Below are 23,817 nucleotides of genomic sequence, written 5' to 3' on the forward strand. Positions count from 1 at the left end.
CAGAAGCAGGAGAGGCAGGAGGGTGAAAGGAGGAAGGAAAGTTGGCCCAGTAAGGGCCTAATGTGACCACAGGTAGGGATGTGTGGGAGTGAGGTCAGGCGACAGCCTAGATGTGGGAGAGGGGAGCAGAGGTGTGGGGAGGACAGGATAGGATAAGATAGAGTATCAGGCAGCTGGGCTATACCTTGGACCATCTAATACGCCTCCACCTTCCCTCAAATGCCCTTGTCTTTCCCACCCCCAACTGGACAGGTGAAGAAACCAATAGTTTTGTCTCTCCTCCGTGTCCTTAGCAAATGGGGTGCTTCTCAGCAGAAGAACACAAAGCCATCACCTAGGATGAATGTTGATGGGACACGTCAGGCAAAAATGGTGACACATAATGTGTGTTATGGGCTGGCAAGGGGTTTGTAAATGGTGATCGCTGGACACCTGCCTCATGGACTCAGAAGAGGAGGGACAAATGCACATCTTCATCTTGTGCAAAATAAATACATGCATAAATACATACATATACATGAAACGAAAGGGGTGGGGTATGCAAATTGGCTGTGTCACCAAGAAGTGAGGCTTTCAATTGTCCTGGTAGGTGGGTTGCCCCCTCTACACACACATGCAGTCACTCTTGGACACATCTCCCTGTAAGGGGACACTATGATAAATAGGTCAGAAAGCAGCTGAGCTCTGGCTCTGAACTGATCACAGATTCTGCTTCCCAGCCCCCCTCCTCTTCAGCCAACTGGTTTTGGGACTATGCCATCGGATTCTATTTATTGGAGTTCCTGCTCTGGATCAGGTAGGAATGAGAGGGTACCTTTTTCCAGCATCTGCTGTATGCTGTTGAGGATGCAGTCCATCAAAAAAATAACACCCTGGCCTTTATGCATGTAAATTAGGGTCTAGAGCAGTGATTTTTCAACCCTGCCTACACATTCAGATCACCTGGCTTTTTAAAGATATGAATGCCTGCGTCCCACTCTTTGGTCCCCAGGTGATGTAAATCTCATAATGTCCTGTTTTCTACCTCCTTCCCAGCCTGAAATCTATGCTTATGTTCAGGCCCCATGTCTGCTGGTAAGTAGACATGTAACTCTGAGTGATGGGGAAGGTTTCATGGGTCCTTGAATGGTAACTTTATGTCCAGGCAAGACATGGCATGGCATGATATAAAATTTTTTGAAATATTTTATATATACAATGTAATATAGAAAGCATATATTTAAAATATAAAAAATTGGGGCACCTGAGATGCTCAGTTGGTTAAGTGTCTGACTTCAGCCTAGGTCATGATCTCACAGTTTGTGAGTTCAAGCCCCGCATCAGACTCTGTGCTGACAGCTCAGAGCCTGGAGCCTGCTTTGGATTCTATGTCTCCCTCCCTCCCCTGCTCACAATCTGTCTCTCTCTCTCTGCCTCAAAAATAAACATTAAAATTTTTTTTAATATAAATAATAATGTGGGGCACCTGGGTGGCTCAGTCAGTTGAGTGTCTGGCTTGATATCGACTCAGGTCATGGTCCTAGGGTCATGGGACTGAGTTTAATGGGCTCTGTGCTGAGTGTGGAGCCTGCTTAAGATCCTCTCCCTCTCCTCTGCCCCTTTTCCCCACTCACTCTCTTTCTCTCTCTTAAAAACAAAACAAAACAAAACAAAAATAATGTAATAAGCACCCATGTGGCTACCACCACACCAGCTTAAGAAATGAAACAACATGAGTCCAATTGGAACAGTCTTTGTGAAGTCCCAGATGACAGCCTCCAAGGGGTAACCAAGAAAGTAATCACTGCCCTGAAACTATGCTTATCAGCCCCTTGCTTTTATTTATACTTTAGTTTTATGAACCCTGATATCATAAATTTGGCAATTCAGCTTCGATAGTGATAATTACCCATGTTGATACAGATAGCTACAATTAGTCATTTTTCACCATGTGCATTTATTGCAATGCGTTGATCCATACTCATGATAATGGATGTTCTGGTTATTTCCAGAATTTTTCTTTTTCTCTCTCTCTTTTTTTTTTTTCCATTACAAACAATATTGCTGTGAGGATTCTCAACCCCTGCTTCTGATGCTTTTTTGTTTTTTTGTCTTGAGTATATCCTCATGAGTGGAACTCCTGGGTCACGGAGCATGAGTATCTCCAGGCTGTATCAGATCAAACTGTTTTCCCAAGTGGCCGCACCAAGTTACCTTGCAGTGCATGTAAGAGTCTCTGTGCTCCACTGGCTGGTCGAGATTGGAATTGTCAGACTTTTACATTTTCACAGGACATGTATTAGATAGTATCTCACCGTGGTTTTTAATGCCTACTTCCATGCCTACCAGAAAGGTTGTGCAGTTTTTTAGTATATTGATCCTTTGGATTTCTCTTCTATGAAGTGCCTATTTATGCATTTTGTCCTTTTTAAGAATTGGTTGGGTATTTTTTTCTTACTGTGCTGTAGAGTTTTATTTATATATTTTGAGCACTCCCTTTTTGGGCTTCAATACCCTCCTATTTGTGTTGTCTTCCACTTTTATGGCTTTAAAAAATGTTGGTGTTAGATGTATTTAATGTTAATACAGTAAAATTTAGCCGTTAATTGTTTTACCTTTGGGAAGGTGTCTTAGTAAGAAATCCATCCCTGCTGAAAGGGCATAAGAGCCCATCAAAGGTGGCACTGACAACAGGACCTGGGGAACTAGCTGGAGTTCTTGTTGGTCCTGGACGTGGCCGAGACCTTTGGCACCTGGCGTCGAGTCTCCTCAGGTTAGGGGAGCTGCAGGTGCACCAGATGGGATCCACATCAGGGTGACTAACTGCCTGGAAGGTCTTTAGGAGAGTGAAACTCGAGACAGGACTCACTGCATCTGAGCAGGGAAGGGACAAGGAGCTCTGAGTAAGCTGGCCTGGGGACTGCATCCTGGCAGATTGTGGATGGGAGTGAGGGTGGAAAATGCCCTGTCAGACTCGCTCTCTGCCTTCTATCACAGCCTCTCAGCAGCTTTATGTGTGTGTGTCTGTGGAGCCGGAGTCCAGTGAGCACCCAAATAAATTGGGCTCTAAATCACAGCTGCCACCTCCTGGCCTGAGTGGATGCTCTGTGAGAGCTCCACAGCCTCTGAGTTCAGCCCACTGGGCTCTGGCTTAGCTGCTTCTGGAAACTGCATCCACCCAGGCTCACCCCTGTGGGGTGCACACTCAGCTGCGTGCTTGAAGGTGCGGTAATGAATGGCAGTAACAGATTGTACTTGGTGGTTCAATGGCTGCTTCACAGTAAAACTTACTGTGTCCTTGCAAGGGAGGGGACCCTGCCTGTCCTGTTTGGGACAGCGCCCCAAACAATGCCTGGCACCTAGAGGAGGCCCCTAGATATTGTGTAAGAAATGCCACATTAAATGCTTGGTGCCTGTCTTTAGAGGAGTTCAGTAGTGGCCCACTGTAGGAGTGATGAGGTGGCCATAACTGACTGGGACAGTAAGGCAGGCTATCTGTTGGAAACAGGTCCCTGGCGGGTGGGCCAGAGCCAAGGGCAAACTCAGCTCCTTGGTTAGAACAGCCCTATTCCCTGCGGGCCAGTGGAAGCCCCATCACAGCCAGCTGCCCTGTGAGACACCAGAGAGCATCTGCCTTAAGACAGACTGCATCCGTCTCCTACCCCACCCCTGCAGCAAGTACCCATGTACCCTTTCTGAGTCCCAGGAAACTCGGTAGCTTGGGGCCATGGGAAGAGCATGAGCTAAGGATCCAGTGGACCTTAACTCTGATCCTTATCTTCACTTCCCTGCTGTGTGACTCCGGGTAAATTGCTCAGCCTCTCTGAGCTGTGGTTTGCCCATACATAAAGTAGAGCCACTAGCCAACATTTGGGTGTTTGGAGTATTCAGGTTGGCTCCACACTCAGTGCAGAGCCTGACATAAGGCTTGACCTGACCCTGGGATCGTGACCTGAGCAGAAATTGAGAGTCACATGCTCAACTGACTGAGCCACCCACGCACCCCATGAAAGCAGGGTCTTAAAGAGATACGTACACACTCATGTTCATAGCAGCATTATTCTTAATAGCCAAGAGGTGGAGGCAAACCCCAGTGTCCAACGGATGAATGCATGAACCAAATGTGGTCTACACAGATAACAGCATTTTAGTTGGCCTTAAAAAGAAAGGAAATTCTGATCCAGGCTACAACATGGATGAACCTGAAGGACAATATGCTAAGTGACCTAAGCCAGTCACAAAAGGCAAAAACTGTGGGACTCTGCTTATGTGAGGCCCCCAGAGCAGTCAAATTCATAAAGACAGATGGTAGAAGGGGGTTTGCTGGGGGGCTGGTGGGGAGAGCAGGGGAGTGGGGACTTGTTTATTGGGGACAGAGTTTCACTTTGTGAGGTTCTGGGCACTCTTGCAACAATGTGAATCTACCTAACACTGCTAACCCTTATACTTAAAAATGGCTAAGAGGGCAAATTTAAGGTTATGCAACTTTTTACCACAATTAAGAAGGAAAAAATCTCTGAGGCACCTGGGTGGCTCCATTGGTGGCTCAGGTCATGATCTCACAGTTCATGGGTTCGAGCTTCATGTCAGGCTCTGTGCTGACAGCTCAGAGCCTGGAGCCTGCTTCCGATTCTGTGTCTCCCTCTCTCTGACCCTCCCCCATGCTCTTGTGTGCTCTTGCTCTCTCTGTTTCTCTCAAAAACAAACATTAAAAACAAGCAACAACAACAAAGAAGAAGAAGAAGAAGAAGAAGAAGAAGAAGAAGAAGAAGAAGAAGAAGAAGAAGAAGGAAAAAACCACAAACACTGAAAACAAGCTAGTCCTCCCTAGAAGGGTAGCGGCATGCACACAGGGGCTCTCTGGAAGTGGCTTCTGTTAGTGTTGGGAGAATTGTTTGGAATGCTGTTTCTATCCGCAGGAAGGTTTCTAAGCTATAGGTAAGCGGGAGTGGCAGAGGTTTGGACGGAACTCCCCCCATGGTTTGTAAGCACACAGGTGGCACTCATTAAATGCTGGATTGTGCTGACAGCTCAGAGCCTGGAGCCTGCTTCGGATTCTGTGTCTCCTCTCTCTGCCCCTCCCCTGCTCTCTCTCTATGTCTCTCTCAGAAATAACTAAACATTAAAGATAAATGATAAATGCTGGGTTTTATGACGACTGATCACCCCTCTGCCCTGCCCCCTCCAGTTCCTTCCTGCCAGGCCTTGTGGGCTGGATCAATCGCTTCTTCTTCTGGCTCCTGTTCACCAGGAAGAGGGAGAGCAGCAATCTCAGCCATGAGATCTTCACCTATGAGTGCCGCTTCAAGCAGCACGTCCAGGACTGGGCCATTCCCAGGTAGGCCATTCTGGCCAGGCTGCAGAGGGGTCAGTGTCCAAGGGACCCCCTTCAAGGGTCCTTAGTGCAGCCCTGGCATGTATGCTGCCCACCAGGCTGCTGGTCCTACCCATAATGAGAAGGGGGCAAACCGGAGGCTGAGTCCCCTTCTGGGGCCCATGTACCAAGCCGGTCCACCTCTGCAGGGACAGCAGCTCGGAGGTGGCTCACAGCAGGCTTGAGCTTGGAGTGTGGGGCTCCCTGCCCAGCTCCTTGCTGCTCTGGAAGACTGTTCCCTGCATTCAGTCCCTTGGTGGGCAGAGCCCACCTCGCATGCCAGGGGCTGGGACTCTGCTTTGGGAGGGAGCCTGCGTGAGGACCTGGGCGAGATCTGTAGCCCCAGAACTCATTGCAGCTTCTTCTCTGAATGGTCCCATCTCCGCCTCTCTCCAGGAATGGGGGGGGGAGCGGTGCCCAGTGCTCAGGAGAGGCCTCTGTTACTGTGTTCAAGGTCTGGGGCTCCGCTCTCCCAGTGAGAATATTAGAACAAGTGTAAGTACTGGAATCAGGCTGCTTTGACTCTGTCTGAAAAGGAAGGGGCTGGGGTTGGGGGACAGCCGAAGCCAGGCACCTAAGAGGAGCCCCTGACTGGGCAGTGGCCCAAGACTGGCCCAGAAGCAGGAGGTAGCTCTCCAGTGGGCACACTCACAGTCCACGTGAGGGACTTGGAGAGCAACCACTGAAGATGGGCCTCCTTAGGAGCTGGGAGCCCCCATCCCCATCCCTGGTGGGGGTGGGAGGGAGCAGACATGCAGAACCTTGTGTGGTGGCTCCTGGAGGCCCTTCTCTGAGGTCTGGGTTCTGCTGCCCTGGGATGAATGCAGAGAGAAGACCAAAGAGGCGCTGCTGGAGCTGAAGGCTGTGCTGGAGACCCACCCCAAGATGGTGGCCCACTTCCCTGTGGAGGTGCGCTTCACCAGGGGGGATGACATCCTGCTGAGCCCCTGCTTCCAGAGGGACAGCTGCTACATGAACATCATTATGTACAGGTGCCCGGCTCGCTGGGAGGGGCGGGGCTGTGGGCGGGCTGGGGGAGGAGCCCTTCAGCTGTAAAAGGACCCTCCTCCTTACCCATCCTTCAAGGCCGGTTCAGATGCTGCCCTCTCTAGTGAGAATTCTTTGATCCTGGCAGCAGCAAATAGTCTCTCTTCCTTGCCTGCTATCTCATGTGCCTACTCTAGTGGGTGGTTCTGACAGCCTGAAATGCTGTGTTGAGAAGGATTCTGAAGCTAGGTTTAAGTTAAGCAGAAAATGGGGCACCTGGGTGGCTCAGTCAGCTAAGCACCTGACTCTTGATTTCGGCTCAGGTCATGATCTCATGGTTTGTGAGGTCTAGCCCTGTGTTGGGCTCCACGATGACAATATGGAACATGCTTGGGATTCTCTCTCCCTCTCTCTCTGTATCTTCCCTGCTCACAACACACACTTTCTCTGTCTCTCCCAAAATAAGTAAATAAACTTAAAAAAAAAATTTTGTTTTACAAATAGTTTATTGTCAAGTTGGTTTCCATATAACACCCAGTGCTCATCCCCACAAGTGTCTTCCTCCATGCCCATCTCCCCCCTCCTCCCCCCACACCCATCAGTCCTCAGTTTGTTCTCAAACTGTTCTCAGTTTGTTCAAGATTCTCTCATGGTTTGCCTCTCTCCCTCTCTCCCCCCCCAAAAAAACACAGTGTTTCCTATGAGTTAGGCAGGAAAGAGGTTCATTCTTGACTCAAGGGGTCATTGCCCATCCTGACCAGCTCCACCAGGCGCTGTGCAGACACCTTATGCACACAACTGCATTACCTTTTTCCTAGGGATATGTAGCAGTCTCTAGGATAAGGCTTAGGGACATGCATAGTTTATACTTGGTCTTAGCCAAAAGGCCAAGAAGCTATAGGACACACATAGTTTAAAACATCCATCTCTTTAAATATTTCCTGTGTAAACGATGTCTTCCTTCTGTCTCTTCTTTCCCATCTCTCATTGATAATAGCCTCTTCTGACTTTGCAAAAGAAAAACTTAGCTCTCCCCCATCTTGAGGCTTACTATGGTATATTTCTCCTGCATATAAAAGCCTCAGACTTATAAGATGCCCACGGGACCATTAAAGAATGCACTATTCTGGAAGGAGTTCTGAAAAACCAGAAAAGAGAGTTTCTGCAAGACGCATTGAACAGAAGGCAGCTTATATCACGCAGGGACAGACTTTTGGCATGGTTCAGACCTTATCAGTCTGTCCTTCTGTCTATCTTCTCCCTACCTGTGAATGCAAATCCAGAAGTGAGAAAGTCGCCATGAGTATGCATCACATGTATCTGAATTTTAAAAAGTTTGGGACGTAGACTTCTTAGCAGTGAGGACTGACCAATGAAGTTCTATATGGCCATGCTTTCCTTACATCGAATGAGGTGACTCCAAGATTCCTAGGCTTTGTCAAAAAGATGGTATATATATATGGTACACCATAATGATGTGTGTGTGTATAATATATTTATGCCAAGTAGAAAATATGAGATGATGCAATACTTTCTGATATCCTTCTGGGGACAAGCAGTGAGCAAAAGTCATCAAGTTGCTGGATCACTGCTATCCATGTCCTGTGGGCAGAGCCACGGCTTGATCTTGATGCCACATGCCAGGTGCTGGGCGTGGCACAGGGAAGTTGCCATGTAACCGTGGTGGGGTGCTCAGGGCAGGGACAGGGCCTCACCTCCTTCTGCTCCCCACCAGGCCCTATGGCAAGGATGTACCACGGTTGGACTACTGGCTGGCCTACGAGACCATCATGAAGAAGGTGGGGGGCAGGCCCCACTGGGCCAAGGTAGGATTTGCCAGTGAGAAGCCCACAGGGCTGATGGCCTGGCAGCTGCTGGGAGCGGGGGGTCCACCAGAGGGTGTCTCTCTTCCCTGTTCCTCTGACTGCCCAAGGCACAGAAGTTGGGATTGGGGCGGGGGGGGGGGGGGCTAAGGNCAGGCAGGAAGCTGACCCTGGCCTAGCTTCCCCCAACATTCATGTTCCAACATCTCAGTGATAGTACTCTGTGAAATCTCCTTCACAGTTTTCAGAGAAATCTCTCATTTTATTCGATTCTCATAGAAACCCTGTGAGCAGGGTAAGGCAGGAGTCAGTGAGGCCCTTTAAGAGATAGGGAACTGAGAGTCTTCAGAGGTGATGGGACTCATTTACTGATTAGCAATAGAATTGGGGGCAGAACCCTCTCTACTGTCACACTGTGGGGTGGCAAAGTGAATCCAGAGTTTAATGTTAACACTGTGACACCTTCCTTTACCTACCAAGAACTCCGTCTCTCCCGCTCGGGTCTTTACATCATGTGTGTACTTGCATGCATGCCTATGTGTGCAAGCATATGTGTGGACACACACATGCATGTATAGGTATGGGGACGTGCATTTTGCATACATGCATGCATGTGTGGGTAAGTGGGTACATGTGTGTGCACACACACTTGTGTGTGCCTAGGGATGGGAGGGTCACGTTTGCAGGCGCACAGCCACAAGTCTGCCTGTTTGTGGCCCCACTGAAATTTCAGCCCCGGGGAATGAGGTCAGTCCTGTCTGGTTGCTTCCATAGGCCCACAACTGTACCCGGAAGGACTTTGAGAAAATGTACCCAGCCTTTTCGAAGTTCTGTGCCATCCGAGAAAAGCTGGACCCTACCGGGATGTTCCTGAATGCGTATCTGGAGAAGGTGTTCTACTGAAGCAGAAACAGAACACATCAAGCCCACCCCATCCCATCCCTCAGGCCCACCTCCAGGATGTTGAAGGCTCAGTGTCCCACAGGCCCAATGAGGAGCAGACCTCTTTCCGTGGGCCCTCTGCTGTGGCACCCACAGCCACTCCTATCCACAGACAACAACCCCATGCAAAGAACACCCAAGTCTCCAATTACATCTCCATGCGGCAACCCCCTCCCCTGAACCTTAGTCTGTTTTCCCAGGATATAGAGAAACCCTTGAAATGTTATGTTTCTTTAAGAGGTCAGAGCTTTGGTTATTCACAGCTTCTACCTGCTGAAATTCTGGGGCCCCCTTAACGTGTGTTTGGGCACAGCAGTCCTGGGTACTGTGTTCTGCCTCCTTTCACCCTCAAGGGTTTTTCAGATGCTCAGCTGAGTGCCCACCTGCCCTAGGACTGCTCTCTCTCCATGTCTTCCGGTCCCCCTGATCTCCCATCGCCTGACCTTCAAGCATGTCTTTTCCAGGGAATGTTTGGGGATTGGGCCTCTCCTTGCCTTCTTTTAAATAAAGACCAAGAACTGATTCACTCTCTGCCCTCTCCTCTTCATTTCCAGGTAATCTTTTGGGAACAGGAGCCTCCCTAAATTCCTGGCTTCCCTCCAGAGCTAATGGGTCTTGAGCCTACCTGGACAATGCTCTTCATATACCTTTTGCAAACGTAGTATCAACGTGCCTCTGACCTACCACATTTTGTGACCATTCTTTTGTGAGCGTTCATGGAACATCTACTAGGTATCAAGTGCTTGAGGGGATTAAGAGACGATTCAGACAGGTTTCTGGCCTCAAAAGATTTATATTCTAATCATATCTCATAAGAGGTAATATCCATGATATGTGAAGAACTCTTACAACTCAACAACAGCAAATGTTTAAATGGGCAGAAGACTTGAGTTGACATTTCCCCAAAAAGATATCCAGATGGCCAATAAGCACATGAAAAGATGCTCCCCATCACTAATCATTAAGGAAGTGCAAATAAAACCACAATGAGATATCTCCACACCCATTAGGATCGCTATTATTTCAAACAACAACAACAACAAAAAAAACAATGGACTGCCTGGGTGACTCAGTGGGTTAAGCGTCCAACTTCAACTCAGGTCATGATCTCATGGTTCATGAGTTCCAGCCCCGCATAGGGCTCTGTGCTGAAACCTCAGAGCCTGCAGGCTGCTTCGGATTCTGTGTCTCCCTCTCTCTCTGCCCCTCCCCTGTTTGCGCTGTGTCTCTCTGTGTCTCTCAAAAATGAATAAACATTAAAAAAAATTTTAATAAAGTAAAATAAAAAATAAAAACAACAGCAACACCAACAACAGAAAGTAACAAGTGTTGTCAAGGATGTGGAGAAAGTGAATCTATTGCACATCACTGGTTGGAATGTAACATGGTGCATCCTCTTGAAAACAATATGGTGGGCCCTCAAAAAATTTAACACAGGATTACCATATGGTCCAGCAATTCCACTTCCGGGTAGATGCCCAGAAGGATATATGCCCACCAAAAAAATTCTGACTGTAGAACCCTTTTGATCATGAATGGTGTGTATTGATCCACTTTTTCTCTCCTTCCTTGATTCCTCCTAGCTACTTCTGTCCCGGATTCCCACTGGCTGACCTCTCTTCTCTCTCAGTGCCCCCTTACTCTGTCAACCTCAGGTAGCATGAGTCAGCCCCGCCCCCTTGGCAAACACTCTCATCTCAGGAGATCTGGAAAATCATGGTTGCTGAGCTCGGGACCTGTGCTCTGAGATTGTACTTATAACAGTGGACAGTGACCACCCACACCATCTAAAGAGGCGAATGGAAGGATGAGGAACAGCGTCATCCCTGGGCGAATGAGAAACTAAATTCTAGTGCAGCATCGGGGCTGCTGGGCCATGAAGGCTCTCTAAATTTGGGGTGAGAGGTCACCAGCCAAAAGAAAAGGTGCATATCCCAACAAGTGGAGCAGGTGAACTGTAGGTAGCTTCTCGCCTCAGGGCAGTCACCCGGCCCGGCCCTACATCCCACAGGGGCAGAGCTGAGAATGCAAGGGGTCCGGGTGAGCTCTGAGGGTCTCAGAAGGATGCACCTCTGCCCGGAAAGTCTGCCAAAATGCAAAGATGTGAGACATTTTAAGACCTAAGACAGATGCTGGCTCACTTCACTTGTAAATGTTTCTGCATGGGGATAACCCGGAACTGAGTCAGCCTGACCACCTGCATAGGCAGGGCCAGGAGGATAGATAAGGGGGTGGGTAGATAGAGCTGACTCGAGGGAGGGGGCAGCAAAGCCCACCAGGGGTGTGGAGCTGCAACACAACTTTAGTCTTCCCTCAAGGTCAGCAGCCACAGTCAGCCCTGGGAACAGTGTTCATGGCGCCTCCTAGTGGCAGCTGTCCTGACCCAGCCAAGGTACCCAGGTGAAAACCAAGCAGCCGGCCCTGGACCTAAACCGTCTAGCCAGCTAGTCCCAAACTAAACAGCAGCCAGGAATGCCACAGAGAAGGGAGCAGACCTTGAGGGAGGCTTGGGAGTTGCTGAGAGGGAAGAGTTCTCTCTGCAACCCTAGGTTTCAAATTTAGAAGAGGTTCCTGGGTCCCCTCCAAGGAAGATCTTACAAGAAAGGTCTCCAGTTAGTCAAATGAGGGCAAAGGCAGGAGCTATCCAAGAATGGGAGAATGGGAGCTGAAAAAATAGTTACAAGCACCCTAATCCCAAGGGACCTTGAGGAACCCATGGACAAAACGAGAATACAATAAAGCAGAGTCTGAGCATACCTGAGCCTGACTTATCTTGGTTTTACCTTAGTTTTCTTCCCCATGTGGCAGGGTCTTTCAGAGACACCTAGACATTTCCGGAAAATTCTAAAAGAAAATGATCAAACTTTTGGTGCTTTTTTTTTTTTTCCACTTTTGACATCCACAAATGAATGCCTTTACACACAGAGAGGGAGAGAACAATGTGCTATGTTCAAGATAATTGCAAGATATTATTTTAAAGGTCAACACCTTGTGCACTCGATGCAGGTGGGCTGGTGATTGGATGCAGGTTTGGATTTGGAGAATGAATACCTTCCTTTGATGTTGTCAGTGCACCTCTGTGAGTTTATATACATGACATCATACGCAAAGAGGTCAAAAGTCTCTTTGTGAATGTAAGGCTGAAGTAAGTGGTCCACCTGTCACCAGTTACTGAATTGGGCACCAGAGAAGGACAGAGATCAAAAGGAGATTGTGGGAGAATGTCTGGTACTAGTTCAAGGTCTGCATCTTTGCTCCCCCACGTGCTGGAGGCAACAAATGAGAGCAGGGAGGTGATGGTGCGATCCTCTCCATCCCCATCCTGGGTAAGCTCTTCTCAACCTTGGATTGACCGGGACAGGTTGAAGGTAACTGTTGACCATTAGTGAATGGGCCTCAGAGTGGTGGGGATGGGCAGGAGGAAGTGGGCAAATTCTGTTGCCCACTCATCTCTGAGCGATGTCCTAAACCTGGAAGATCATGACCAAGGGGTTAAGAATATCCCAGAGGCAAACAGAGAATTCATTATTAACCTTGTAAATCTGTTCCATGCGGTATGGCATTTACTGATAATACACGAATTGATCTGGTAATCATTAATTCTTTTAATAAGCTCTGCAGACCTGAGTCCTTTTCACATTGTCTTTGGAACGATTTCATATTTCCGGGGTTTGCCAAGCTACTCTCTTACAGCTAGAAGATACCAGGAAATGCTGGGTGTGATTAGGACATGAAGCTGGGGGACCTGAGCAGCTAAAAGGTGGCAGAATCAGATCTGGGTTCAATCCCAATTCTGCCAACTTACCAGCTGCATGGCTGTGAGTAAATGGTCCCCATTATCTCTACAACCTCACTCTTAAGTGACCTCTCCCACGATGCTCCATGTCTGAGCTTCATGCTTCGTTGTGGATAAGAATGTTTATCTCCTTGGAATCTGTTTATTGTGGAGTTTCAACTCATTTGGTGGCATGGATGTGAAATAATATTACTCATTCTAAGGGGTGTTCCCATCACTAAACAACATCTCAAGCAGACTGTTTCACTACCTGGAAACATCACAGATAATAAAATAGTCGGTTTTACTTACTTTAAATCTAATACCTAAACCCAGGCTCTTCTCCTCCTCTGTCAGAGGAGGTGAGGGGCACACTCTACCCTCTCACACACCTACAGCCCCTGGGTCCTGAAAGCCCAGAGAGTAAGAAGGGGTGTGGTCCAGCTCTGAACCCTTCCCACCCTCCATTCTCCCTGCTTAAGCTGTCTGAGGTTATCTGAGGTGGGGAGGGGTCTTGCTTGGTCTGGACACCTAGAGGGTTAGTGCAAGGTGGCCTCTTCTCCTTGTAGACAGGATGATGGTTTCCTTGGGCTGCCTTTGAACTTCACTTGGACAGACAGCAGTCCCTCTCTCTGACTTAGACCCTTGCCAGCAGTCCAAACCTCCAGCTCCCTCTCGGTGGGATGAAGGTACTGTTATAGGGTGAGCATTTTCCTTTGATCCTGTCACTGTGACTCTGTGATCAAAGTGTAACCCCAGTGGAGATGACATCAAAAGTCTGATTGGATGCCCTTTAGGAAAATGAAGCCTGGGCTAAATGGCCTTCCATTCACCTGCCACCCCATCACTTAGTGGCGAGCTTTGCTCTGCATTCATGGGCAGCGTCCTGGCTCCCAGCCCTCTCCTATTCCCTGCCACTTCACTGCAAAAGGTGGGCAACCTGATCCCTTTCAATAGTCTCTGTGGGGCACAAGGAACAGAGGTCAGATGTTCTTTCATCCAGGCCCCTAGGTCCCACATTTTTTTTAATGAAGGTTACTCCTAGAAGCCTTTGTAATGTGCCTACAGAGTATCTGTGGGACCTAATGGGATTACATCGGGCAATTGGCCCAAGTAGTAGAGCACTTTGGCTGGCCCACAGCAGCTGGTACAGTTGCACAAGCTGCTCACTGTGTAATTTCAGTGTCATTTCAAGGTGTAGTGAACAGAGGTTCCTTTTTGTTACAATTTCCTGGAAGAAGGCCATCAAGTGTCAACCATGGGCCTAACTGCAGGTTGGCGGTGCCACTGTTTACAGCCAAATACTAGGTCCTCTCTTCTCAGAACATCTAGCGCTCTTCCCACTTTGCAACAATAATCCTAGAAGCCAAAAATCAAGGGCCCATTAGCCATGGTCCCCCTGCTCTCATCTCTGCGCATTGGTGATCTCATGTCCTGCCTTGCTTTTTCTAGTGCCTCAGGCCAGGACCTCGGTCAGTGATGGAGAGATATTCACGGACCCTCAACAAGGCCACCATACAAAGGGGGAAAGAAGATCGACAGATTGGATCCCAGCAAGCTTCAGTCAGTTTCGGGCTGTGTTTTAAGGTGCTAACCTAGAACAGTTTAAACTAGACTGTATATGGATGCCTGGGTGTCTCAGTTGGTTGAGCATCTGACTTCAGCTCTGGTCATGGTCTCGCAGATTTTGGGTTCCAGACCCACATCGGGTTCTTTGCTGGCAGCTGGAGCCTGGAGCTTGCTTTGGATTCTGTGTCTCCCTCTCTCCCTGCCTCTCCCCTGCTTGTGTTCTGTCTCTGTCTCTCTCAAAATTAACATTTTTTAAAAATTAAAAATAAAGTAGATCGCATAAAAAGCAACATCTGGATATTGTGGCTGCCAGAATCTAGAGACATAATAGAAAACAAAAAATAAATTTTTAAATCTGGTATGTGACATTAATGTGGTGTACAATTTACATCATTTTAGCAAAATGCCTTTTGAACTCATAACCCTAATTAATACAGATCATTAAGCGAACCATACTAACTTTACTCTGAATTTCCTTGCAAGGAATACTAAAATACCAGCTTTTTTTTTTTTTAACATTTATTCATTTTTGAGAGAGAGATAGAGTGCAAGTGGGGGAGGGGAAGAGAGAGGGAGACAGTCTGAAGCAGGCTCCAGGCTCTGAGCTGTCAGCACAGAGTCCGAAGTGGGGCTCAAACCCATGAGCGGTGAGATCATGACCTGAGCCGAAGTCGGACACTTAACCGACTGAGCCACTCAAGAACCCCTAAAATACCAACTTCTTTGCTCAGCTAAGCCTCGGAGTCTGTTCCTTATGTGGCAGAGGTCCCTATAACTTAAAGAAGGGAGAGACAACTAACAGGTGATGTAAGAATATTCTAAGCTTTTAATTTATAATGTAGACTTAGCTACAAATCTGGAATGCAGAAAGATGGTTTTTTCTTCGCGGGAAGTATATTTTATGAAAAGAATTCTATGGCTAGAAAATACTCCTAAATGGAAATGCTTAGTAACTTCATGTTGAGGGAAGTACCACAGGTAGGCAGGGCCACCTGCTGGCAGCATGGGGTACTGCAGCCCAGCCAGATATTTTTTTTTTTTTCCCGACTTAAGTTTGAACTCCTCATCAGGAAAAACCCAAGTGGAAGAGAAATCATGGTGGAGTGGACAGATGTAAGGGCTGTACGGATTGGCAGCATACCCACAATACCCACATACCAAATGAAAAGGAAATCGCCTCGTTTTTCCTTTTAGGGACAACAGTTTCTATTAGGAAAATAGCAATTGTGTATTAAAATACTCAGTATGCCTTGTTAGTATGCCCTTATCACTCTGATTTTCAAGGTATTCCTTCAGATCTCGCCTACCCCAATCAGGAATACATCAACGGTTCTATAATGGAATGGAAAAAATTCATTTTTCCGAAATTTATTTCACTTGGCCATTCGAACACATCTCTTTCCCCTAAGAGCAAGAATCCTATGGTTTACCTTTGTCACACTCTGTTTATTCTCAATTATATGATACTCCTTATACCATCTTTGCTACTGCTTTTTTTTTCTACTTTTTTTTTTGGTACTAAAATGAAGGTGTGTGGGAGACAGAAAAAAACAGCATACAAGGAGGACACCCGAGAACATTCTGATTACTGGTTTTATTGAATTAGTGGCACGTGGGAGTTCTTCCCGTGATCAGCAAATGCAGGCATTACAATGCAGAGTCCAGAGGGAGGAAAGGCTGGGTGAAGGGACAGGAGGGCCTTGAGGCAAGGCCTGGTCACGTGGTGACATGCAGAGTTCTCTCTAGGCCTATCGCTCATCTTGGGGGGCAGCTGAACTCAGATGCCCCCATATCTGGAGAGGCAATGTTCATATCTCATTTCTCCCTGAAAATAAAATGAAGGGAAATGGAAGGTGAGGGCTCAATATTCACTGAGAGGCAGCAACCAATACTCAAATTCTTATCAATAAAGAAAGGTCATCATCCTTCCAAGGAAAATTAAAATGTCCAGTGATCTTCAGGCTTTGTGCCTGGGCTCTGGCTCCCGGAGCCATTGTTCCCAAGCTGGATATGCTGTCCTGTTTCTGGCCCCTGGGGACCTGCGGGGCCCGGAGGGACAACAGGTAAGGCCTGCATACTCACCAGTTCTTTTGACGGTATTCCTGAAGGGCTTTCTCTGCCACGGTCTCCATAAATTTAGGATTGTTCCTGGAGACTTCTTCCGGGACCATCACAGTGATGGGGTCGGAATCAAAGAGCTTCACGACCACCTTAGTGAGGCCAGAGGGAACATTGGAGTCAGAAGTCTGCGAGCTCACCTAGAAGGAAAAACAGTAAGAGAACTGAAATGCTGGTCCAAGTGGACTTGTTTTGCAGCAAAAGCCAGGCTAAAATCTGGACAGTTGCTTTTTGCTTTCAACTAACTTAGACATCTGTGTAACTCTGTGAACAGAAATGCCCTATTTCAGAGACATTTGTTTGTAGGTACAAACATCGTCTGCAGAGGACCAGCCCATGGGGAGCCCCGCATGTTTCTAAGCCACCATGTTTTCTTTGGGCAGCTGCTGCCTGGGCCAGTGGCAGAAAAGGAATTGGGGAAAGAAAAACAAAAAAAGAGCTCCCAGCACTAGAGAGAAGCTTTCTATCACTGGTAGAGAATAATGCCCCAATTCACGAGGCACTCGACACAGCACAGGGCAGCAAGGCAGCCTCATGGGGAGATCATAGGCTTTCCAGCCAAGCACACAAGTTCAACTGCCCAGGTGAGTCACCTATCAGTTATTAACCCTTGGGCAAGCTGTTGAATCTGTCTCCCTTTCCTCAACCATAAAATGGGAGCATGATGTTCTACACCTCACTGGGTGATGAGACTTCCATGCAACCATGTATGAAAAACCTCTTATGTTTCCTGCCATATGACATAAGCTCAATCTGAAGCATAAGGACTCCCTTTAATATCTTCATCCCATCTACTCCTTGGGAAGGTTCACATCGCCTCCAGATCATGCCCCCAAGCTTCAGGGCATGGCCAGGACACGACTCACCGTAGTGACCTGGAGATAGAACGGGTCCTCGCTCTGAGTGAGATTAGCCAGCTGGGACACCCAGCTAAACTGCTCATTCAACTGCTTCAGCAGCGAGGACGTGTTGAACATCTTCTCCTGGTAGGACTGCAGTAGCTCGTCGTACAGCTTGGTGAACTTCTCCGCTATCTGGAGGGAGCTGTTGAGCTCCTGTCGCAGCTGCACCTGCAAGGGGTTGCTGCCAGCACAGTCTGCCCAGAGATGAAGAAGAAAAGGCAGAAATGTGAAGGGAAAGCTAAAAAGGGATAACAAGCATGAATGGAAATCCGTCCTTGGAGCCAGGACCAAAAGCAGGGCTACTGTAAGTGCCGAACCACAAACCACGTGTCATCAGTCTCATCCTGGAATATAAGTCAGCACGCAGCTTCCTTCAGCCGTCAAATCTTGCTCTGGAAAACAATGTCACCTGAACTAAAAAGTGTCCTTAGGGATGTCATTGACTTACCTTTGGGTACAAAACCCTTATCCTCTTGGAGACTGGCGACAAGCAGTGTTGACCGCACTTTTGAGGAGCACTGACCCAGACCTGCCCTCGCTGCCCTAGTCCCTAGATGCATCATTTCCAGAACGAAGGAGGGGTTACTCAGAGCGACCATTTGTGGGGCACCTACTCGGTACCAGATACTACATAAGTTCCTTAGAAATCCACTATCTCCAATAATCACATCTATGCTGCCTTTAAGTATTACCAGTAATGAAACTGAGGCCCGCAGAGGTAAATCCATTGCCTAAAGTCATAAAAGAAATGATTCATGGGGCCAGGCTCTTCCTACTCTGAGTCTGTGGCTCTGGAAAATTCTCCAAGCCTGTCTTTGGAGCATATCTGCAGGGTTGGAAATCTAGTGCCAACAGTCTCTGAGGCAGAAGGGCTGGCCAGGATCCTTGGGGCACAAAGCACGGCAGCCTGTGTGGCTGGGGATCCCGGCTTGCCCATCTGCCCACCACGGCTGGTCACCATGCTCACCAGAGGGACAGAGAAGACACAGCTCATTCCTTTTGGTCCCTGAATGCCCACTGCAGTTTTCAGACTGATCAGAGCTGGCAACTACCCACTATCTCTTTAAAAACTGTTGATTTTCTTTCCCTAATTTTACTAAAAAATATCCCAAGAAGGGTACACCAAACCCAAGCCAAGTCGGGAGAGGACAGATCTTTGCACACTGCAGTGACTATAAATGATTACCCTTAGTGATTAAATTAAATGTAATCATTCGTATTAAAATTTCAAAAATGTTAGGTGGGGCAAAAAACAAAAGCCAGGTTGAATAATCTTAACTCTTTCACCAGGGGAGAATTAAAAAATAAGGAAAGCCATTGAGAACCAAGACTGACTGGAGCAGTGGATCTCAACTGGGGGGTGGGGGAGGGTGTCTGCTGCCCCCCAGGGGATACTTGGCAAGGTCTGAAAATTGTTTCCGTTGTCAGGACTGCTGGGGAAGGGAGGCTACTGGCGCCTGGTGGCTAACCAGTCCACAGGGCACAGGACAGTCCCACGTGACAAAAAAATGATTTGGTCCAAAATGTCAGGAGTGCCAAAGTTGAAAAACTCTGGTCTAGAGTGTTCGGGCAGTGTGTGCTCACTTGGTTGCAAGCACCTTTGACAAGAGGTGATAACTCTCAATGTAGAAAAGAAGGTAGTTTAGGTAAGCTGTGATCAGTGACCATTAATACCAGTGCTGTGGAAGCGGCGGGGAGGTGCCTGGGTGGCTCAGTTGGCTGAGCGTCCAACTCCTGATTTTGGCTCAGGTCAGGATTTCACGTCGTGGGTTTGAGCTCTGAGTCGGGCTCAGCATGGACAGCGTGCTCTCTCTCTGCCCCTCCCCCCACCCCATGTTCGTGCATGCTCTCTCTTTCAAAATACATAAACAAACAAAAAAAAAAGTTCAATGGTAGGGATGCCACTTTGAGCCCAGGCATCTGTGCATCTCTTTCTGGCCCTAAACAGGACTTTCTTGAGGCAAAGTACTGTGTAATTTCTGCAACTCTAACTATGATATTTTATGGGAAAAGCCCAGGAGGCTTGGTTGAGTACTCATCTACGCTTTGAGAGGCATATCAGCCTCTCACAGCACTTGTATTTATTTTGCAGTGGGTTCCAAAATTATAGGAGTGAGGCAAGCAATATTTAACTAGACTCTGAAGGCTTGCCCTGGCAAACCCGAATGTATTAAGAGCAAAGCCACAGATTGATCTGTTATGTACAGGGGAACAATTAACTTTTCTGAACACAGACTGTCGTGTGGCAGGAACCAACACAAAGAAACAGGAAACTGTCGATGAGCAGATCTAATAAAACTGAGGGCAACAGCTGAAGGGGAAATACAGTCGACCCTCGAATGAGTCCACAGTGAGGATTCTATACCAGGTGTTGTACTGTAAATGTCATTTTTCTCTTCTTTATGGTTTTCTTTCTCTCTTTGTCTTGTCTTGTCTTTTCTTTCCTTCTCTCTTTCTTTCCTTCCTTCCTTCTTTCTTTTTTGAGTGAGAGAGAGAGAGCAAGAGCGTGAGCGGGAGTGGGGGAGAGAGGGGACAGAGACAGAGGCAGACAGAGAATGTGAAGTGGGGCTCCCAGTGCAGGGCTCAATCTCACGACTGTGAGATCATGACCTGAGCCAAAACCAAGAGTCGGATGCTTAACCGACTGAGCCACCCAGACACCCTATCTTCTTTATGATTTTCTTAATCACTTTTTTCTAGCTTACTTTAAGAGTACAGTACTAAGACACGTTAAATATGAAATACGTGTTAACAGACGGCTTATGTTATCATGTCTCCTTGTTATCATGTTCAGTGAGGACCTTTGCTTTGGGGACCAACCAACCAAAGGGTATTTTGCTGGGAAGCGAAGGAGCCACTACCAGTAACCCATGTGTTCCAGGGACATAACACCAAACACCAGTCAAGAACATATCCCAAACAACTCGTTCTCCACATAAGGGTGTTCTATAATCTTAGGAAGTTACTCAGCCATTTCTTGACTACAAGATTTCACCTCTGTTAAGAAAGAGACAATAACTATACCCAACTCAGGGTCATTCTGAGGAAATGAGTAAATGTTTGCAAAGTGTTCACAACAGTGCCAAGGGTACACATGGTAAGTGTTTGTTAAACAGAATACTTATTATCTAAAGTTCCCTCATCTGCAGGGAAAAATGAGGAGGTCTACCAAGGTGGGCCATCGGGAAGAAGATCACTGGGGAAATCAAAACATGCCATCTCCCGATTTCAGGGACAGCCCTACATCTTGACCCGTATCTACAGATGAGGGCCCAGGTGGAGCAGGGCCAAGGCCATAGTGCCATAGCCAGAAGGCAACAGAGTGGAATTTCAAGTCCCATGGGTCTGACCCCACAAAGGGAGCCCCAGAGAGGGACCAGGGACTCAGGGCTCCCTGACTCACCCACTGACAAGATCTCCTGGCACTTGTCACACTGGTCCTTCATCCTCAGGCACCCTGTGGAGTTGTGACGGATCTCCTTGCACACAGTACGGTCTTGGCTGTCTTCTGGAGACACAAGAGAGAAGAGGGAGTCATGCCAAGGGCCCGCACAGAGCAATACAGTGATGGGCCACCCCACCTCTCTGATCCTTCTATGCTACTGTTTGCCCCTCTGAGATGCTTCTGTGGGCAGAGCAGGTTGGAAATTAGTCATCTGCCTGCACAACTGATTGGGAGATCCCTGGCTTCACCTCCCACCATCTCTGGGTGATGAGGCCCTCCTGCCACCACACTGCTGTAACTCCATACGCCTCTCTTTGGCATCAGAACCATTTGGCTCATTTCTCTCCCCCTAGCCAGTCTGCAAGCCCCTTGAAGGCAGGAAGGGGGTCCTCGTTTGAGCCTCTTTATAACACAGAGCTCTCCTCATTACAGATACACAGTAGATGCTGTTCAGTTCAAGGTTCAAGGTTCTGTATTTCCAGACTGTATCAAGCCAACACACTGCAGCATTTAGGAGATGGTGTTGGCCAACCATGTCTATTAGTTCAATGAAGGAAATCACTTCTAAACGTATCGACTTTTCATGTCCATATTAGACTTCATTCACTGAAAAAATATTCATTGCATGCCCATTCTCCACCAGGCTCCAGGGCTATAGCCATGAATGGTTTTCTAAACTGTAATATGGGCTCATTATATAATTTGTGATCAATATGTGCATGGCATCCACATAAAGTCACCTGAGTTCCCAAGACAAAGGAACTCATGTCATGCCCACCAGTGGCTGCAAGGGGAATGGTAAACTTGGAAAGAAGAAGATTACAAGTCCAGCAGGGATAAATTTGACCGGGTCATACTTTATCGGCTATGAATACTTGGACACACTCCTTTACCTTTTGTCATACTTTTCTCCTCCTTAAATGGGAATAATACTACCTTTATGGAGTTGCTGGGGGAAACTGAGATGACACACGCAAAGCCCCCGGCAACGTTCTTAGAATCTACTGAGCTTTTCAATAACCTTCTAGTTCCCATCCCTTAGGAAGAATGAGACATTTTTCTCACCGTCTGTGAATTCCATCGGGAAGTGGTAGGGAATTCTATGGAGGTTGACGTCTATGGCCTGTTGAGCCTGGTGTATCATGTCAAAGAAGGGCTGAAACATGTCGTGGAAGTTCAAGGGCTGGAATGCAGGGAAAGGCATTACATTCCGGGCGAAGCGGGACTTAGGATTGAAGAAGAAAGGCCTCCTATGGAATGAGCTGAAGGGTGAGTAGTGGTAAGTATCCTGGGGCTCCCGGGTGAAAAATCTGTCCTGGAAAAGCTCATCCATAATGCGGGATGCACGGTTGAATCTGTCCTGCATGATGTCCAGGGCGTGGGTCTGCTGCCGGTCATTCTCCAGCAGGGAGTCGATACGGTCGCCATTAATCCAGAAGTAGAAGGGAGAACTCTGGTTCAGGAACTCCTCAAGCTGTAACAGGCAAAATAGGGAAGTTCGGAGAAGGTTGATAAGATCCCAGCCTCCTTCTGGCCTCCTGCTTGTGCGAAGAGCCAGTCCCAGCCCCTCTCCGCCCCTTGGTCTCCTTGGTCATAGCACATGACCAAAGGTCCTGCTGGAACTGGCTCTCTGGTCCCCCAACTGTGGGGCCAATGTACTTCCATTCTACCCACCCAACAGGGAAGAATTTAGAATGACGTCTGAGGCCAAGAAATGCACAAACACCTGTCACCTGAGACTCATCTTTTTTTTGACCATGAAGGATATCCACACCCCTACTCAGCCAAAGGGCCAACTGACAGCCTTCAATTCATGAGCTCCAACCAGGCAAAGCCCATAGGGGAGGATGAGATCAATATTCATGTGCTAAAATTCCTAATTCCTTCTGCCTAAGTGGGCACAAGGATTTGCTATACTACGAAGCTCTTTGTTATGTTATCCAGCTAACAATTTCTAGAGAAGAATCTTCTAACAGATGGCAAATACCTGGCACATGTGCTTTTAAGGACTTCACATTTGTGCCCTCATAGCCGACGTGGGCAACTGATCATGGACGCTCCAGGCCCCATTGCAGCCCAATGCAGCTGATCAGTTGCATCAGGGCGTGTGGAATGAAACTGTGATGCTGTGATTTATAGTAAGAAATGTAGATTCGGTCTTCGTGGGGTTCCTAAAGCCCTCAGGAACATAATATAGGTCTTTTGTTATGTTAATGAGGTGGCTTTTAGAAAGCACCTAAGGATGGGGGCTGGTTGCCAGAGGAACCAACCCAGATTAGAACAATTAGAACGTGGAATTCTTTTTTTTTTTAATGTTTTATTTATTTTTGAGAGAGAGATAGAGACAGCATGAGCAGGGGAGGTTCAGAGAAAGAGGGAGACACAGAATCTGAAGACAGGCTCCAGGCTCTGAGCTAGCTGTCAGCACAGAGCCCTACACGGAGCTTGAATCCATGAACTGTGAGATCATGACCTGAGCCTAAGTCGGACGCTTAACCGACTGAGCCACCCAGGCACCTCAGAACGTGGAATTCTTAATCCCACCTCCTGATATCTGGGGAGCGGGGAGGGGCTGGAAGTTGAATCCATTCACAATGGCCAATGATTTCAATGATTTTATCAATTGTGACTATGGAAGGAAGACTCCAGAAAATCCCAAAACGATGAGCTTGAGGTGCCTCTGGGTTGGTAAACATGTGAAGACACAGGAGAGTGGCACCCTCTCAGGGGGCATGTTAGCTCCCCACCCTCTCCCCACACCTTGCCCTAGGCATCTCTTCTTCTGGCTTTTCTGAGTTACATCCTTTTATAAGAAACCAACAACCTAGTAAGTCAACTGGGTCTCTGAGCTGTGAGCTGCTCTAGCAAATTAACTGAACCCAAGGAGGGGGGGGGGGTTGCCA

At 47.7% G+C, this 23,817-nt stretch overlaps 2 protein-coding genes across 2 annotated transcripts in view; one reads left to right on the forward strand and one right to left on the reverse strand.

Moving 5' to 3' along the window:
- Positions 1-9,632, forward strand: part of LOC144236098 (L-gulonolactone oxidase) — a 33,922-nt gene extending 24,290 nt beyond the window's left edge. Inside the window, exons 8-12 of the mRNA XM_077769714.1 lie at positions 720-796; positions 5,168-5,317; positions 6,181-6,345; positions 8,076-8,166; positions 8,938-9,632. Coding sequence (XP_077625840.1) covers positions 720-796; positions 5,168-5,317; positions 6,181-6,345; positions 8,076-8,166; positions 8,938-9,066 — 612 coding nt within the window. The 3' untranslated portion in view covers positions 9,067-9,632. The remainder of the gene's footprint in view (positions 1-719; positions 797-5,167; positions 5,318-6,180; positions 6,346-8,075; positions 8,167-8,937) is intronic.
- Positions 9,633-16,024: 6,392 nt separating this feature from the next.
- The window catches only part of CLU (clusterin), a 16,772-nt gene continuing 8,979 nt past the window's right edge, over positions 16,025-23,817 (reverse strand). Inside the window, exons 5-9 of the mRNA XM_077769682.1 lie at positions 21,980-22,389; positions 20,873-20,977; positions 17,434-17,663; positions 16,532-16,707; positions 16,025-16,274 (exon numbers count right to left, since the gene is read on the reverse strand). Of these exons, the coding sequence (XP_077625808.1) occupies positions 16,265-16,274; positions 16,532-16,707; positions 17,434-17,663; positions 20,873-20,977; positions 21,980-22,389 (931 nt within the window). The 3' untranslated portion in view covers positions 16,025-16,264. The remainder of the gene's footprint in view (positions 16,275-16,531; positions 16,708-17,433; positions 17,664-20,872; positions 20,978-21,979; positions 22,390-23,817) is intronic.

The sequence above is a fragment of the Crocuta crocuta genome, unplaced genomic scaffold (assembly GCF_008692635.1).
Source record: "Crocuta crocuta isolate KB4526 unplaced genomic scaffold, BGI_CrCroc_1.0 scaffold551, whole genome shotgun sequence".
In the NCBI taxonomy this organism is placed as follows: Eukaryota; Metazoa; Chordata; class Mammalia; order Carnivora; family Hyaenidae; genus Crocuta; species Crocuta crocuta.